At 45.6% G+C, this 18,945-nt stretch overlaps 2 protein-coding genes across 3 annotated transcripts in view; one reads left to right on the top strand and one right to left on the bottom strand.

The window, feature by feature from the left end:
• The window catches only part of Erich1 (glutamate-rich 1), a gene marked incomplete at its 5' end in the record, with an annotated part of 52,793,804 nt that overhangs the window by 394,197 nt on the left and 52,380,662 nt on the right, over positions 1-18,945 (bottom strand).
• Positions 1-18,945, top strand: part of Dlgap2 (DLG associated protein 2) — a 710,212-nt gene that overhangs the window by 325,045 nt on the left and 366,222 nt on the right. The window contains exon 2 of one of the 3 annotated variants that reach the window (XM_087587397.1): positions 6,208-6,333. Coding sequence (XP_087443523.1) covers positions 6,276-6,333 — 58 coding nt within the window. The 5' untranslated portion in view covers positions 6,208-6,275. 3 annotated transcript variants of the gene reach the window in all.

Here is an 18,945-nt window from a genome sequence, read left to right as displayed (position 1 = left end):
TCCTTGAGGAACCCTGTGAGCTGGGAATTGCTGGCTCCAGGAAGGGGTGCCAACTCACAGCGCTCATCCATGTTCCTGGAGTAATCGCCCCCCTCCACGGCTAACGTCAAGCTAGGCCCCCAGTGTCGTCAGCTGTGGAGGGAGGAGATGAAGAGTGGCTCTTGCTATAGCTTTCTGTGACTTGGACTGGCACAGGGGGTGAGCAGCTGAGAGCAAGGGCAGGAGGGACAAAAGGGGCAGTTACAAGGACTGAGGCTTTATCTGCTGATTGTGTTCACTTTTAATATAATTGTTCTTAGGACACCTGGAAAAATCCAATTGTTAGTCGTGTCTCTGTGTGACAGTCAGCTGCTGAAATTTGTAAGCATTCAGCAATGGCTTTCAGGGACAGTATGCATTGGCTACACCCAACAGAAGCTCTTAGTCACTAGTGGGAGGCAACCCCTTCCCTTTCCCTGAGAAGGGAGAGACCCCCTTCTGTGTGTGCATGTGTACACACACACACACACACACACCAACATACCAGAGTCCACCCCTTTCAGTGCACTGGTCCTAGGGCTGCTGTGTCTCTGTTGGCCTAGTCTAGCTCCCATCACCCCATGGCATCCATGAGGGAAATCAGTAATAGAGAGACCTGGGACTAGAGGGAAGGTATCATTAGCAACACCTCCATGAGAACACATAGGAGACATAGGGGATGAGATGCTGAGAGAAGAGGCTGGGTGGCCATGAACAGTGGAACGTCTCCAAACTTCTCTCTTATTGCTGCCCACCACTTGTCTTCTTCATTCCCCAGAGTTGGTACCTACCTCAGACTTTGTCCCTTGTGTCATGTGACTGGGGCTGCCTCCTTTTTGGTTCTTTGCGGTGTTATGGCCCAGACATCTATTACATGACCCTGGCTGATTTCTATGCCCTGACTCTTGGGGGGCTTCTGCCTATGAAAGTGGAGGATATGTGACACTGTCATTTGTTCCCTCCCTTCTTACCACTTCTCTGCCTCTCTAGCTCTGTTCTCAGAGCAGCTCTCAAGCTCTTTCGTTTCTGTTTACCATCTGGATTCCTTAGACATGCACTCAACATTCTTCTGGGGTCTCAGCCGGTCTTCCCCCTGCTGGCACAATGGTGTAGGGTTTCAGTTCCAGGATAGAGCAGTCGTTGGACTTGAGAGCTAAGGCATCTCAGTTTTAGACCAGCAGACCTCCTCCTGAGCTCTCAAGCTCCCTCTTCTCTCATCCAACAAGCCAAAATATTCAGTTTCTGCTGCCCCAAGCTTCCTTGACAACGGGCTTTTCCATACCCTCATGCAGTTGAGTGCCTGTGCTCTCTCATGGGCACCAGCAGCCTCCCCACTTCTAGAACAGCCCCACCTCCAGACACTTACGAGCTGGCTCTGTCTTTCTGGTTCTATGTACTGTGCTATGTGTACATTATGCATATTGACTATTCACATGCTATGCATATTGACTCTATGTACATTATACATACTGACCTTACCAAGCAACACTCTCCTCTCTTCTTCAGGCCAGCACGATCCTGATTTTCTCCAAAACAATTAGTGACCTAGAAAACAGAAGGGATTGAAAAAACTGAAGGAGGTTTTCACAGAGGTTTCAAGTTTACAAAACACCAGGCAAGGAATCTATTACTTCTGGAGATAATTCTTAAAACCTTTCTCATCTCATAGCTATGTATCTATGTATCTGTGTATCTATCTATGTATCTTCTATGTATCTATCTATGTGTCTATGTATGTATGTATGTATGTATGTATGTATGTATCTATTATCTATTATCTATCATCTATCTATCTATCTATCTATCTATCTATCTATCTATCTATCATCTATCACCTATCTGTCTGTCCATCTATCTGTCTGTCTATCTATCTGTCTGTCTATCTATCTATCTATCTATCTATCTATGCATACATATATGTATATATGTATCTATCACCTATCATCTATCTATCTATCTATCTATCTATCTATCTATCTATCTATCTATCTATCATCTATCACCTATCTGTCTGTCTATCTATCTATCCATCTATGCATGCATATATGAAGGTATGTATCTATCAATCTATCATCTATCTATCTATCATCTATCTTAACGTTCTCTAAAATGTGCAGCACTATTTCATTCTCACCTCCTTGCCATCCTTAACCTGCCCAGATCCTCCTCAAAGACTCAGATTCACTGCATACCTTTCTCACTTCTGTTCTCCCCCCCCCCTGTCTCTCTGTCTCTCTCATGTCTCTGCTTTCCTAAATGAGGCTCCTTTTGGATCAGGCAGTGCCCAGCATGGAGAGAAAATAGACAATGAGGTGGTGATGCTGGCTGAGTGCAGAGTGTGTGTCAAGACCTCCTTTCAGCAAGTTCTGTCCTCGGGGACAAAGACCCGATACTCTGATTATCTCCACATGACAGGAACTAGGAAGGCTTTGAGAGACAGATTTAATCATGATGTTGACCAAGAAATGCTGGAAGGAGACACCATCAGCCTCATGGAAGGCATCTGTAGGCAGCACTTAGCCCCCCACTCATCGTGTACAACTTGGTGAGGGCATCAGTCTTCACTGGGTCTCCTCATAACAACAGATATGAACCTGTAGTGACCACAGAGCATGGGGTCATATCACCATGCACGGAGGGACTCTAGGGATCAATACCTCAGTGTGTCTGCAGCTATGGCCTCTCATGCTTGTGCACCCAGAGGACAGAAGTAGAGCACACAGGTCTGTGCATCCCCCTAGCTTACTCCCCTGCTGCTCTGGCACCCTCCTTGGCCAGACTCAACAGACATTTGCAGTGCCCCAGCAGCTGAGACACACTTTGCTTCTCTTCTGTTTGTTCCACACAGACTCCATGACTCTCTTTCTGAATGACCTTCTTCTGTAGGTACACGTCACCATTTAGAGACTTCTTGGAAGTCCCAACTCTCCAGGTCACCCGAAGGCCCAGGGCTCTATAGGAACTCATGTGGTACTGCTAATAGTTTGAAACCCTCTCTAACTCACGCGCATATCCTTCCTCTGAATACTGCTGTAGTTGGGAGCTCCTGGAGACCGAGACCTCTTTGGCTTGTCGTCATCCTCACTACAGTGAACTTCATCCCCCAGCAGCATATCAGGAAGACATAGTGATTGGATATGCAGCGAATGAAGAACAACTGAACGAGGACAGCAGAGACAAGCGACTGTCATGGAAGGGAGGGCAGGAAGCCCAGGAAATCTGAGAGTTGAGGCACCTTAGGGGACCCTTTATCTTCTGAGGTAGCTGGACTCTGTTCTCTGTGCCTGCTGGATGCTTTGGCTCTATCTTATGAGAAGGGTGTTGGGAACAAACCCTCCTCTACAGGGACCTCAGGGCCTGCATATCTGAAGCTCACTTGGACTGTGACCTTTAGCTACCATGGTTCCTAAGCAGACCTCTCTCTCATTCTCATTCTCTCTCTCTCTCTCTCTCTCTCTCTCTCTCTCTCTCTCTCTCTCTCCTCCCTCCCTCCCTCCCTCCCTCCCTCCCTCCCCCCTCTCCTGTGTCTATGTGTGTGTGTGAGAGAGAGTCTGTGTATGTAAGAGAGAAAGTCTGTATGTGTGCGTGTGTCTCTCTGTGTGTGTCTGTGTGTGTGTTTGTGTGTGTGTGTGTGTGTCTGTGTGTGTGTGTGTGTGTGTGTGTGTGTGTGTGTGTGTGTATAGCACTGTCTCACAGAACAGCATCCAAGGTACTCAGAAATAGATTCACTCTTGGCCGACTGCTTACCATATCCTCGCTCTTTTTGCTGGCATGAATGATGCCATATACACTTCTCCGGGTCCCTGAGAGAATAGTTTTATTACATTTATTTAGTGTGTGTGTGTGTGTGTGTGTGTGTGTGTTGTGTGTTGTGTGTTGTGTGTGTGTTCATGCACATGCATGTGTGCAAGCACATACACAGAAAAACACACATACACACACACACACACACACACACACACACCACAGTGTAGATCAGAGAGCTACTCATAGGAGTTGGTTCTCTCTTTTTATCACGTGGGACCTGGGAGTTGAATTCAGCTTCTCAGGCTTTCCAGCAAGCGTTTTGCCAGCAGAGCCATCTCACTAGTTCAGAAACAGTTTGAATTGTGGCTTAAAACAGAGGGCCTCTGTGGCCTGCGCTTCCCTCTGCTTAGGAGGTAGTTTTAAGTCTTAGCATGCAAAACCAAGAGCATCTGGTATGTAGCGAAGACGGTGCAGTGTCTCCTTCGGATACTGTGCTGGGTCAGGCAGTGAGTAACTGGATTTACAGGTCTTCCATTTCACCTCCCATATCGTGCCCAGCACTGAGCTATGCATTCACACAGTGACCTCAGGTTCAGTGTCATTACCTGAGTGGAGGACACAGAGTATTATTCTCATCTCATGGCTGATAGGGCCAGAGTTCACTGAGGTACCTTGCCGAGCGTTATACAGCTGTTTCACGGCAGAGCCAGGAAAGACAAGACTGCTGAATGCCAGCATACTTTATTCTAAACTGCACTGCAGAAGAGATCCTTTAATACAAGTCTTCCTTAGAGACGCTGACCCATGCCCTGCCACTCTGGGTCTGTGTGTTCCAGCTCAGTGGTCTTAATGAATACTGATGTGCGCAACTCCGTGTAGGCTGTTTCTTGAGCATCTCACTGCATTGGCCCTCATGGGAGTCTCTCGGTATGGTTAGAAGTATCTCTCTGTCATCAAGATGGCACTTTTGACTGCAGGCATGACAAACTTTATGCAAAGATATAAGCTTGTTTCTGCCTCATCATCTTCCCGTAAGTTTTGCCTTTTCGTCTCCCTCAATCTCAGGGTGCAGTGCAGGCCATTATCTCCATGTCCCTCTGCTTGGCTAAGAAACGGTCTTCTGGGGCTTGGCTTGGGGGAGAGTGACTGCCAGCTACAGTTTGGCTTATGTTGCTGTGTGCTTTGGCCTATCGAAGCTCTGGAGCAACACAGACCACCCAGGAGCCACTCTGGCTTTCTCTGCAGGCCGGCTGCTGGGGCAGTGGCATGCTCTCTCTGTCTTGGAGCTGTTCGTTCACGCTGTGTCCCCCTCATTGGCCGTTGTGCTCAAGATGAACAGTGAAGGCTGCTTGCCTGGGAAGTAATCATAGTTTCCTAGTACAAACATCACAAGGCAGTGGATAGAACGTGCCAGCGGACGCCATGAGTGCACGCCATGGTCCTCACAGCTCACCAAATTGAGTTCACACTGGCCAGAGGATGGAGGAGGAGCTCACCGTGTGGAGCTGAGGGCGTGTCCCTGGAGCCATGCAAGGGGGAAGCTCCGCTGCTGTAGAGGAGGATACTGAGTGCCAGAGAGCTGAGTGCCACTCACACCTCTGAGCTATGGCTGCTCTGCAGAGCCAAGCTGCTATGAACTCATAGCTACCCCGGAGACGCTTCTACCACCAAAGTCAAATTTGGTCAGTCTGAAGTATCTAATTCACTAAGCTAAGTAATTGATTGGTGCCCATAACTTTGAAAAAAAGATGGTTTTAAATAAGGCAATGTTAAAAAAAAATGACTGTATCATGCTGCAGAACATGGAGACAGGAAGCAGATGCATATGTATGTGCATATATATGTATATGTATGTGCATATATGTATATGTATGTGCATATATATGCCTTACATGTATACACACACCTTGTGTGAATATATGCAGACATGTATGTGTTTGCATACATGTATGAGCTGTCTCACAAAGTTTCTCACAAAGTGCCATGCATGTTAAGTACCTCATTTCATATTTGAGAATGCCAATTTTTCCTTTATCCTTAACAATTAGTACCACCATATTTTGAACACTTTTATACTTTGAAATTAAACAAGTGACTGCACATTTCCAGGGGTGTGTATGAGTGAGTTTCTAAAAAGAGTATCATTTTCACGTGTAGCAATTACTCCCCTTTTTGGCAACAATTGGACAATAACAATGAAACAATTGGCTTTGTTACAAGTTGCTTTGTTTTTACCAAGTTCTTTAAAGGCACAGGCTGCTGCCTGTGTTCCTCTTAACCTGTTAAATGTGGATTACGTCATCTCTGCCCTCATGAGCAGTGCAGAGTGGTTCAGCACAGGGCGATGTTGTCGCCACTGACCTAGAATCATACAGACCCCTTTCAAGAGCCCCACACCTTGGCACCTGTACAGTTCATTTTCTTGTGTATTGATCACTTTAGGGAGCACTGTAGTGGGACCCTAACTTCCCATTTCCCAAAGGACATGTGTAGAAGGTCGGGCCTGCCCCATGGAGCTGAGGCTGACTAAGCTCAAAGGCAACTTTCACGGATTGACTCTATTCAAAGGTATGGACTTTCTGTGAGTGTCTTCCCTTTGTCTGTTCTGTATGAAGCAGCTGACACACAGTCGCACCGATGCCAGGGCTTCAGCCTTAGAGACCAGACCACTCTGTCCCAGTTCATGAGAGAGGGAACAGCCTCGCCATTTGATACCTGCAAGGACAAATGTAGGTAGGACTTTATAAAAAGTCTCTGAACTAAAAATATACAGAAACATTTGAGGGCTCTCAATTTAGTGGAAACTACTGTAAATTTGAGGATTTTAAAAAGTTATTAAAATTAGTATTAGAATTAGTAGTAGTGGTAGTAGTAGTAGTAGTAGTAGTAGTAGTAGTAGTAGTAGTAGTAGTAGTATTTTCTTCCATAGAATCAAATTACCACTTTGTGCATCTGAGGTAACTCCTGGGTTTTTGTTCTTTTATTTTTGATCCTTTAAGGAAACAGTTGCGATTATTCAATGTGTACAAGGTGTCAGGAATAAGAAGATGTCTATGAAGTTGTTTACTTTGATCATTAGCATTGGTCTCCTCCGTGAGGTCAGAAGCTCTGCTCTGGCCGGGTTTCTGAGACACACTACTTACCCATATCCATCCACCTACACTGTACTCCAGTTATGCGAGGTTCTAGTACAACACATGGTAGTAATTAACCCACAAGCCAGCGCATATGCTGTGTGTTGGCTTTCTGCATCTGCATTTGTGTACAAAGGAAAGATACCAGTTTCCATCTAAACTCCCTCACTGTTGGCTGGCATAGTGGATACTTTAGCAATTCCTACCATGAGTCCATTTGTACATACTTAGTCAATCAGGGGAGCTGTGGTAATTTGAGTTACATCACAGACTAAAAGGTTCCAGCAGTGTAATCCAGGACCTGCTTGTTGAATGAGTACGCTGAGCAAGGCCCACAGGCCCAGCCCTGTGGCAGACCACTCAACAGTTATACTGGCCCCACAGAAGACCAAAATTTCTCTCACCAAAGAAGTCTAGAAGGACATCTCCTACCTTCAGAAATTGAAATGGATTTGAAAGAGGGCAGAGCCTTGGAGCACCAGAATATAATACACCGTGCACATGTGCAAGTGTGGTGTTCTTAACAATGATTTCGACAGAGGAAATAACATAGTTCAAGTCTTAATAAACAAACACACAAGCAAGCAACAACAACACTCTGGCCTCCACGGCCCTGAGCTCACCCGGCTGGTCCCAGAATTCCGAGTCAGTGTTAAGATTCAAGCTTTTGCTTAGAAGTCACCAGTTCATGCAGGGAGAGCTCCTGTGAATGCCAGCCTTCCCTCCTGACCAGACCTGCTGGGCACAGAGAGGTGGCATTCCCCTACCCTCTGGCCATTTCACTTGGCAGTCTGCAGCTTCCTGTGGCCTCCAGAGGGTGACATCTGGGACCACGGCAGAAAGGTGTTTGGCTTGACCACCAGGCTCCCTCTTGTGGAAGTGCATGTGGACCTTTCTCTGGCCTTGGGGGTTTTCTCATCGCATGAGGTGAAGCTTTGGTGACGGTGGCTGAGCTGTGCCGCACTGAGGTGGACAGAATGGATGGCACAGATTCGTGCTGACGCCGCTGCTCCCTGCTAGTCCTTTTGCGGTTCTGTAGTAACAGCTTAGCTCTTCTGCAGACCCTGAGAGGGAGGCTGTTCTCCGTCTGGAACCACTAGCTTTTACTTAAATGTGTGTGCCTAATAAGGCTCACTCCAGATCAGGGAGGACGGTAAAGCGGTGACTCTACAGGTGAAAAGGCTCAAAGCCACACGAGTCCCTTGTCGTTCTATCCAGGCAGAGCTTATATGGCAGGTACAGCAGGTGCAAAATTTCCTCTGTCTTGAAGTCTGGCCTGTGACCTGCTTGGGCGGTCTGGTGTTTCAGCCTAATCCTAGCAGTAAGCTAAGTGCAGACCTAGATAGTATTACAATTTTCATTTAGGGACTTGTTTTATTCCCCAGAGCAATTAGAAGAAATAGCCAGCCGAGCCCCGCATCAGATACATTCCGCATCTGGGTGGCATTTCAATGCATTTGTTTATGTCTAATTTGTCCCTAAGGTACTTAAAGAAGGAGCAGGATGTGGTGGTGGGTGTGTTATAATAGCAGGGTTTGTAGTACAGTTACGGTCGCCAAATTGTCACCTTTAAAATAACAGGAATAGTCCTGGGTTTACTATCAGTTTTTAGCATATCCTTGTCCCTCAACCTATGGAGAACCCATGGAGAGAGCCACTATCTGTTTTATAAGAAGAAAAATCGACCATCACTAACCCGTAGCGAGACCCTTAACGGGCGCTAGTCAGGAATGCGTGCAGATAGTGATGGTCAGTATCAGTTGTCACCTTGACAGGATCTAGACTCACCTGGGAGGTGGGCCCCTGGAAATGCCTGTGAGGTGGTGTTAGTTGAGGTCAGAGAACTGTGGGCAGTATCATTCCCTATGTGGGCTCTGGGCAGTGTGAGAAGGGAGGTGAGGAACAGCACATCGCCCTTGCTCTATCCTTCCTGTTGCTGACGCAGTGCAACCCGTTGCTTCAAGCTCCCCCTGACTCAGCTTCCCCATTAAGATGGGCTGCACCCTTTATTTATGGGCATTTATGGACTATAAGCCAGAATAAACTCTTTATTTATTCAGTTGCTTTCATGGGCGTATTTTATCATAGCGATGAGAAAACTAAGACAGAATAAATACTAGATGAGTTTAAAGTTTCTTAGGCGATGGGAACGATCTTATTAGGCTTCCCAACTTACCGATCAATAACTGAGATCGGAAAGCCTAAAGGCCTGCAAATCTGTGGGGGTCTTGCCGGGGGTCTAAGGTGGTGGTGGTAGGGAGCATTTTTTTCTGAAAGCTCCATGCTCTGGCCCCTGGCTGCTTGATCTGAATGTCCATGCTACACTCTAAGAAGAAACATGCGTCTTGGTCCTGCTGTAACTAGTGAGCAGCAGGCTTTCGGAGCTCAAGAGTGAAATTTATCCTACAGGTCCCTGCCAGAACCCCTGCCTTAGGCCTGTATAGTCTACCAGATAAAAGTATCTGCATATAATGATGCCCTTTCCTAGCTCGTTCACTGGTTCCTGAAGGAGGCCATGTGGTGTAGACATGGCTTTACTTTCTTTGGTTGGTAAGCAAGCCCTGTGGAGGGCACACCAAGGGTGGGGCTCTGTGCTAGACATGTTTCATCTCTCAGAGCTGGCACCTGAGGTAAGGCCAAGTCAACCATGACTTAATATCAGCAGTGGGAATGGTCCTCATTATCCAGTCTCTACGTCTTTCTCAGAACGTACCATTCTCACATCCTGGAGGGAAGTCTAGGAGCCTGCATTGCTGGGTCTTTTGTCCCCTGATGTGCACAAACCAGTGCACGGGACTTCAACAGGAGGAGGGGAACTGGGGGAGATTTCCAGCCGAAGGTGGAAAGTTGAGGAGAGGCAATCTACCTTCAACAAATGAGCATGTTACCCCCTTAGCTCACATAGCAAATATTTGTGCAGTGTTTGCTGTGCCTTGGTGTCAGCGTGGGAGAGTCTCAATTCATCAGGCACTTATTTCTAGTCATTCTGATTTGAGCAGTGGCTGAGATGCAACTGACATCAATGAAAGGGATACCTTAGATGCAGGCATAGAACCGTGCTTACTCTCAAGAAAGCAGTTATCTTATCATATTCTACTAACCAAAAGTGTACAGGGTATTTGTTTCTATCATGACAGTAGGGATCAAAGTACCAGAATAGATGAAATAAGTGTCAAATTCAGAATATATGCCACTCAGTGACCTCTAGTATAAGCTCTGTGAGACATGAGCACAGACATAAAAAGCCCTTACTAAGGCTTGAGGAGTTCACAGTGACTTTGTTTGTGTCCGTTGTTGTTTTACACTCTGTTTCTGTCACTGATTGTCCGGTAGCTATGTGCAGAGACTCAGGAATAAAGCTACAGAGCAGAGTGGTTAACGGTGCATAGTGGGCTCTGTGTCAGGAGGGATGCTTCATATGGCATTCAAGACTTTACGGAACAGCCATTGTCTTCGTCGGGGTTGTATTGCTACTGAAGGGACTCCGTGACCAAGGCAACTCTTATAAAGGCAAACATGTAAGTGGGGCTGGCTCACAGGTTCAAAGGTTTAGTCTTTGATCCATGCAGGCAGACATGGGGCTGGGAGAGCTGAGAGTTCTACATCTTGACCCACTGGCAACAAAGAGGAAACCGACTTCCACATTGGGCAGGGCTTGAGTATAGGAATCCTCAAAGCCCGCCCTCACAGGGACACACTTCCTCCGACAAGTCCACACTCCCTAATAGTGTCACTCCCTAAGGACCAAACATTTAGATGCGTGAGTGTGTGGGGGTCAAACCTATTCAAACCACCTCAGCCACCAACCCTTCAAGGGCACTGAAAAGAGAGACCCTGAGGAGTTGCCGAGAACAGGGTCCGGGATGGCCAGTGTTCATACAGCAGTTTTAAAAGAATCAGGCTTAGGCTGAAGGCTCTGTGTAGCCCTTACCAATCCTACCTCAGGGAATTTGAGATGGCAACTCTTTCAGATGGGATCCTGACACATCTTTTTGTATCTGTCAAATGCTGAAGTTCTCCTCGGATTCAATGTTTCTCTCCATTTGAGCAGTTCTGAAGTTCTGAGGCAGGTTTAGCCACCTTGGTGTAGCGAAGCCGTGAAGCAAATGCCAGCATTGGGGCTCAGGGTGCCAATCACAGTTTCTGGCTGGGGTTGCAGTCTCAGGAGGCCTGGGGCGAGGTCGGTTAGCTTATGTGAGCTGAGCACTCCATGCCAGCAAAGGCAACCATCGTACGACAAGGCTAAGGTAGTGTGAGACCTGGTCAGGGGGTGGACAGCCTGGTGTAGGGACAGGAGGGCACTGGGGAAGCTGGAGATGTGGAGCATCTTCACATTGGGTGAGCAGAGCAAGGCCTCTTAACGGTATCAACATCTCTTCCTGATTTCAGGTGAGCACCAAGTTGAGACACGTAGATATGAACTGTGAACCATTACACACCGAGCCACTGTTCTGTAGTTTCCTAACCCAACACTCCCAAATCCCATGCTGATAGAAGGAGGCCACAGGGTTCCCTTCCAGGCCTTGTCATTAGGATGCCTTCAGAGCTCCAGAATCCAGTGTTCTGCCCTGTTAGACAAAAGGTTTCCCTCCATCTCTTAAGAATCACCGTAAACAAGAATACCACCTGGGAAGTCCTCTTTTGGTACTGATGGATTTCCCTAGTGGTGCACAGCTTCCTGTCTTGGTCTGTACTGGGGACACAGTTTGATTGTACTCTGTGCCAGGCTGGAAGGTCTTAGCCTGGATCTCTATCCAGTATCGTATAAGGGACTTGATGGCACATCAGGGAGTGCCTTCTAAACATCACTGTGACCCCACACATGATATTTGAGCGTTCCAGGCCATCTATTTGAAGGACTAGAGGTAGGAAATACCAGTGACTATGGAGGAAGAGGCGTTTAGAAGCCAGGCCCAGCAGCTCACACATAGACCGAGGAGTCAGACCTAGAGTTCCATCTCGCCAAAGTAAGGAAATGCATTTGAAAGCCTTCGTATTCATTTATGTGAGGTGCAGTCATTCTCCAGGGAGCTTCCGGTTCAGTGGGTGGGAAATGAGCTAATTGGGAGAGGTGTGATCCTACCACTGTGCTGGGGTGTCAGGGGCAGTGCTGCTCTCTGTGACCTCCTCCTGGGCCCTGTGAGAAACACATGTGAACATGAAAGCTGTGGGAAACGATGGCGCACTCAATTCGGAAACTAGACGACAGTCACAGGGAAAGCTTTTCTAGAGAAAGCAGCAGGGAGTGGGCGCCTTAGCAGATGGATGGATAAAGGACTCTGACCCCGCAGACCAGGTTGAGTCTTGGCACCTCTCCATCCCAATGTGGTGCGAGCACCCCTCTTGTTCTGCGCTGTGTTCCAATGGGTCTGATCCCACACCTTTCTCTGTTGCCAGGTGAGGAAAATGGTTCCATTCACCAGCCCCGTCACTGCCCCAGACACCAAGAACATGCTCATCTGTCTGAGCTCTTGGGATAGAGGCTGAGTCAGTGCATGGTTCAGGTCTTGCTCTGCATTCACTCAGTCCTCTATTCATGAGACATGCCTTCGGGTGTCTTCTGTTGCAGCTAAAGTAAAATGTGCAGCAGTAGAAGGAGGTCCCTGACCTCGCGGCATTGGCCAGCTGGTGGCCGGCTGGTAGACGGAGTTGTAAAATAAATTCCACCTTCTTCATTGCTTAAAAGTATGGTTTTAGCTGAGTGACTTCCTAAGTAGATTTTTTTTTTAAAAAGATAAAAACTGTATTATGAATGCAGTCTCGCTGTTTTAACTCTTGTTACTTTGAATTTTCTCCTGTGGCTATTATTTCTCCAAAACCTAATCTCTTCCACATTAAAATTTAGGAAAAAAAATTTTTTTATCAAGAGGGTTAAATCTTCTGACACTTTAGAAATAACGTTTTATCAGATTCAATTTTATCTAACATAAGTTATATCTTTTCCTTCTCTCTTTTTTTTCCTGAGTTAGTATTGATTTTTTTCCCCCTAGTAATCATAAGAAGCAACTTGTCCAGCCTATGGGAATCTCAAATCCTCAATAGTAACTCAGGCTGTTATCTTTGGTTTTGTTTTGGGTTTTGTTTTTATAACAAGGCAAAGTGGTACATTATGGTGTTGTGTTTTTTTAATAGCAATCAAAATAGTTGTGAGAATTAGCCATCTTTGATTTTTTTTAATATTTTGATTATCTACACTTCACTTACTTTATCCTTTCTAATACCATTGACACCACAGTCAATATCATGTGACAACTTTAACTCTTAGCTTAAAAAGCTCCATTCGATTACCTGTATGGCCAGACCTCACACTGCATTAAAATTGTAGTTGTTATTTATCAATTTTAAAAAGCATAACCGAGAAACCATGGTTCAGTAAGGGTGCTTGTAGCTCATGATTCTCCATGATGGGAGGGAATAATGGTGTTTAAGTAAATCATCGATTTTTAAAGGAAAAAAAAGGAGTATATATAAAAGCACCGAAGTTTTCTGACTTCTGTGACCAAAATAAAAAAATGGGAGGGGTGGGAGACACCAAGCAGACACATAAAACTCACAGGACTAAGTTGCTCAAAGGTTTAATTCTGTACAGTTGTCCCAGAACTGCTGGGCCACAGCCTTATCAGAGGAAGTAGTGGCTTGCTTGAGTCATATACACCATTAATTTTTTTATTTAAAATATTTTTATGTAGTATCTTTCGATCATACTTTTTCCTCCCCTAACTCCTTGTCAATCTCCTTCACACCAATCTACCCAACTACGAGTTCTCCCCCTCCCCCCCTTCTCTCTGCTCTCACAGGCTCTTACTCTCTTGATCTCTCAAAAGCAAGAGATGAAAAAATCAAAACAAACGGAGAATACCAGAACAAAACGGAACAGAAAGCACCTGAAGCAACCACAGAGATGGTTTTGCATTGGTCAGCTCCTCCTGGATGTGAGGGTCTGCCTCGGGGTGTGTTTGACGTGCCTGGTAACACTCCATTGGATAAAGAGATTGTCCATCTTCCAGCAGGTGCAGAGTGCAATTGGCTTCTTGGTTAGGGGTGAGACCCTGTGTCCTCTTGCCCTTCTCAGTGCTGGGATTATGCCTGCTTTGAACCTGCGCTGGTCTGGTACAAACTACAATCTCTGAGAATTCATGTGCACATCAGTCTTGTGGTGTCTGGAAGAGGCCATTGCCTTGAGTTTAACCACTATATCCTACCATCATCCCATGGACTTTTCCACACAAAACCCTGAGTCATAAGGGGAGGGCTTTGATGAAGACACCTCCTTCAGGACCCAGTGAGTACTCCACATTCTTCTTACTCTCTGCCCATCCTCCAGGTGTGGGTTGCTCATGCACAGTAGCAGACAAAAGCAGACCAAAGTGCTCTTGATAGAAAGCCTCTGAGAGAAGTAGGCAGGGAGGCCATGTGCCACCGCTGCATACTGAGCAGGATTTTATCAGTGCTTAACACTGGGTGAATTAAAGCATGCCACGGCCCCAAGGAATCAGAAATGTGAATTAGAAGCTTCTTTCTAACAATAGGGAAGGAATAGACAGCCCCAGTTGAGTTAGCACATGAACAATACTGACCACATAGTGAATGTATTTTAATGATCATGACAGTAAACTTCTTGAGGGCGTGGTTTCTTAAACTTTTCCCACTCACAACCTTTTGCATGAGAGATTTCTACGTGATTTCGTGTACATTGGGATATAAGATAAATAGAAAAGAAATCCAATCCCAGATCACAAGTCATGAAGACATTTATTTTAAACAAAGTATTTGCCCTCCATGAAATCCTAACACTTTTCCTTTGTGAGATGGACATTTGGATGCCGTCCTTTCAAGGAAAGGTGATTTCTACTTTTCATGGGGACAGAAGGAGGCAAGAACCAGATATGACCCAAGTCAAGTTGGACCCCCATGTCCAAATCCAAGTCATGAAGTAGCTCACTTGGACAGGTCTTAGAAGCACACGTAAGTCATGAGCTTTTCCCGAAGTCAGGAGAAATCTCTAAGCCTTAATCACCCGTGTTTGTGTTATAATTATTATGGTCTATTTGCATTTCTTCATCATGCTATGACCACATAATTGCTCTAGTCTTATATGACACACCTATAGTGTGATAGGTGGGTCATGCCTGCAGTCTGAGAGGCGTGCTCTCCGAGGAAGTCCATGTAAACATGCCTTCCCAACTGAAGAACTTCAATGTATGCCTTCGGGTTCTTTCTCAGAACATAGCTGTTTGGTGTGTTGTCAGTCTCACATTCGTGTTTTATTTTTGAAATCTTTGCCAATGCTATACACTTATTTATGTTTTGCTCATGTTTCCAGAGGATGGTGTGCCAAGGGGAGGTCTTACAGCATATGCCTAGCCGTTTTATCAAGTTTACAGACGGGAGAGCATGTAGCCCCCAGCCTGGCATCCTCTGTTGATCACACAGCCTCTCGCATACTTGTTATCCTTCATGAAAACTGAAGCCAAGGCAGATGACCCACATCCGAACACATAGTGTTGCTGTCAATCATGAGTAATGGTTGGTCATTGTCTTGTATCGATTGCCTACATCGTTACTCTTAGCAAATAAGGCAGCCAGCTTCAGTTCAACTGAGCTGTGACAATATACCTTTAGCTGGGCAGTTTATAAACCCCAGAAGTGTATTGATCAATTAGTTCTTCAGGCTGAGGAGATTAAAATTAAGGACTCAGTTGGTTCTGTGTCTTAGGGAAGAGCTGATTCCTGGTCCATTCTTGGTGACTTCTCACCATCTTCCCACATGGGGTGGGATCTCTTTTCTAAGGGTCTAACCCATTTATGAAGGTTCTACCAACCCATGACCTCATCACCTCACAATGGCCTCATGCTATAACCTTGGTGCTTGGGGTTCAACACATGAATTTTGGAGTCATAGCAACATCCGGGCCTCAGAAAGCCACATGCGTCAGCTGGTGCTAGTGAATTAGGACTTGTCTAAAAACTCCTGTGGGCAAAAGGGTTGTAGTTTTGACCCATTTGGTGGCTGCTCCATCCTTCATAGGACACAGTGCACTTGACCCTGATCTAAGGATCATCAGAGTGTCATTATGATGGTGACCAAGGCCTTCTAGAGAATCATTAGTGCTCAAAGGCTGACCCATAGGTAACAAGAGATAGATTTCAAGAAAGTGTGTGTTGGCTCAAAGGTGAATACTCAGGCTATTTCTCAGCAATGTTTTCTCAGTCTCTGGTCTATCAGGGTTGGTATTGAGGTCATTTCTTTCTCATCAGGACAAACAACAGACTTCCAGCAGCAAGTTTCCCTAAGCATGTAATAAGTAAGCGCAGCAACCACGGTCCTCACTCCGCTTCACTTAGACATTAACCAGAATAATGGGTAACCCCAATCTTTCATAGCTCAGCATAGAAACCAGTCACAGGTGAGCAGAGGGAAAGCAAGAGAAATGCAGATTTTAGGATACAGGGTGTTTCCTCTGCTGCTCTTCAGGCTTACCTGGACTCCGTGGAACAAACATCTCTCAACTTTCAAATGTGGTTTTCATCATTCTGGAAGAGTCACAAAGCGCAAACTACTCTAGAGTTACAATTTGCTTTCACATTGGCCAAGCGGTGCTGCTACAATTCCTGGAGTGATCAGGACACCTTGCACACCTGTCAGCATTTCCATTGTCTGGTTTTGCAACAAAGCACAGAAGAGCCTTGAGGGTGTGTTGGTGGTACAGCCTCCCTGGCTGCTCATACATTTAACCCGGCATGGCCACCACTACCTTCCCATCAACTACAGCTGGCTGGGCACTGACCTGGAGAGTGTCTGACTGCACACCCATGCCACCTTGTTCTCCAGATCATTTCAACTGGTTTTTGATCTTCAGAGAGGTTTTTCTGCTTCTTTCATAATACTCCTAGCTTCCATCAGATAATGTTCTCTCTCTCTCTCTCTCTCTCTCTCTCTCTCTCTCTCTCTCTCTCTCTCTCAGATTTTAAGAACAAAGTGACTTTTCTACACTTTTATATAATACCCAAGAATATTTAAGTATTTGATGAAGTTATTTTTTTAATCTCATGAGCACCCATGCTTGGGACCCATCTCCGAAACATTTCCCAAGTTCCCCCAAAAGCACCATCACCTAGGTCCAAGTGTCTAACTAGGATCCTGTGAGAGGCAGTTCACATCAATCCACAACAGTTCTGCATCATTAGATCAAGTCTCTAAATTGCCTGTGTATTGCAGTTTTAAACAAGTCCATTCCTTTATGAACTGCAATCACGATTTGTGTTTTAAAATACGTTAAGGGATCTTGAAATGTCAGCTATCATATTACTATCCGCCTATGTCATTAAAATTCCTTTTGAAATAGAGATGTCAGTATGGAATATTTTTTAACTCAGCAGTAAAATATTTAATAGTTCCTAGCTGTGGCGGTTTTAATTGTCAATCTGACATAATCTAGAGTCACATGAGGAGGGAGTCTCGGTGAAGAATGATCTAGACTGGATTGGATGTGGGCATGTCTGTTGGTGAGTGTCTTGATCAATAGATGTGGGAAGACCCAGCCCACCGTGGTCCACGCATCTCCTGGCCTTATGTTATAATTTGTTTGTCAAAGTGAAGAGCATAGGTTGAGTGTCCGACGTGCATGACTTCATTTTATTTTTCAGCTCCACACGGTGGATGTCGTCACTGGCTAGTTCAGGTCCCGGCCACTTGACTTCTCTTATGTGATGGACTGGAACAAACCACTTCTCCCCAAGTTGCTTTTGGTCAGCGTACGAAATGAAGCTAGAGCAGTAGCAAAGACTTAGATTTATAGTGTGTGATTATGAAGAACAGACTGAAAAATGCTCACCGTGCCCATTGGCTGAGTTGGAGAGGAGCTGTAAATACATTGACTAGGAGACAGGGAAGAAAGGCATTCCATGGGGTGTATGAAGATGCATTCCTGTTTGAATAAACGCAATTAAAAAAGTACAATATTTGATGTTCAGACTGTAGAATTGGAGTGCAAACATCATATAATTTATTTTTATTTGAATGGAGAAGCCCTCGCAAAGGGCTGCGTCTTCATCCTCTACTCTTTTCAGTTCTGTGAAGTTTAAAATAGAGAAATCAATCAATCAAAACAGATACACCTCTGCAGTAACGTGAGTTACCCCCCTTTTCCAAACTAATTGTGATCTAAATTATAATCTTCTCAAGTCAGATTTGATTTTTAATTAACTTATAATTCGCAAACAGTCACATAGCCAGGTATCTGGTATTGCTGGTCTCGTTCTGCGCCCCCACACCAGCCACGGGACAGACTTTGATACAGATGTTTTTCCTACTCTAGGAAATCCCCAGTGGCCTTTCATGGTTTAGCCCTGAGCCAGGAGCAGTCTTCTGACACCTCTCTCCATAGATTATCTAATTGTGTGTCACGTGTGTGACGTAAGAAGCAAGATGCCTGTGACGTCCCTTGTGGTCTGTGGAGAAATTCATGCAGGGACAGATGGCATATTGTCTCAGTCTTAGCAGTGGAAATTTGCCCAGATCTGCGGTGTGGACCAGGAGGAGCTGTGGCTCTCTGAGTTGGTCCCAGGTGGCGGGAGGGCCTCAGGAGGAAGGGTTTCAGGGCTGCAGTAGAAGACGGATGGGTATCCACGAAGGAAGACAAAGATAACTTGGTGCTTTCTTGTTTCTAGGGATGCTGCATGGAAAATACCTTCCATCTCTCCTGTAGACTGACATAGGCATGCATATATATATATATTTATATATATAATATATATTATATATAATGCTATAGCAATGGATATGAGAATGCAGTGGTGTGGGACACCTTGGACAGTAAAGTACCTTCAATCAATGTGTTAAGGGACTCTTACATGAAGCACATGAAGAGTGTGTGTCGGGCAGGGAAGGGAGGACTCTGGTGTCATTGTAACTCTCGGAATAACTGTAACAGAAAGAGGGTAGATTTTTCAGCCGAGAGAACGGTGTATTTCTAGATGTCCGATTTGTCAGTGCTCTGTGACTTCGAGAGTACAGATACCGCTATCTGATGTGCTTAGCAGCTGT

The sequence above is a fragment of the Rattus norvegicus genome, chromosome 16, assembly GCF_021556685.1.
Source record: "Rattus norvegicus strain SHRSP/BbbUtx chromosome 16, alternate assembly SHRSP_T2T, whole genome shotgun sequence".
Lineage (NCBI taxonomy): Eukaryota > Metazoa > Chordata > Mammalia > Rodentia > Muridae > Rattus > Rattus norvegicus.
This window is presented reverse-complemented; position numbering and strand designations above follow the sequence as displayed.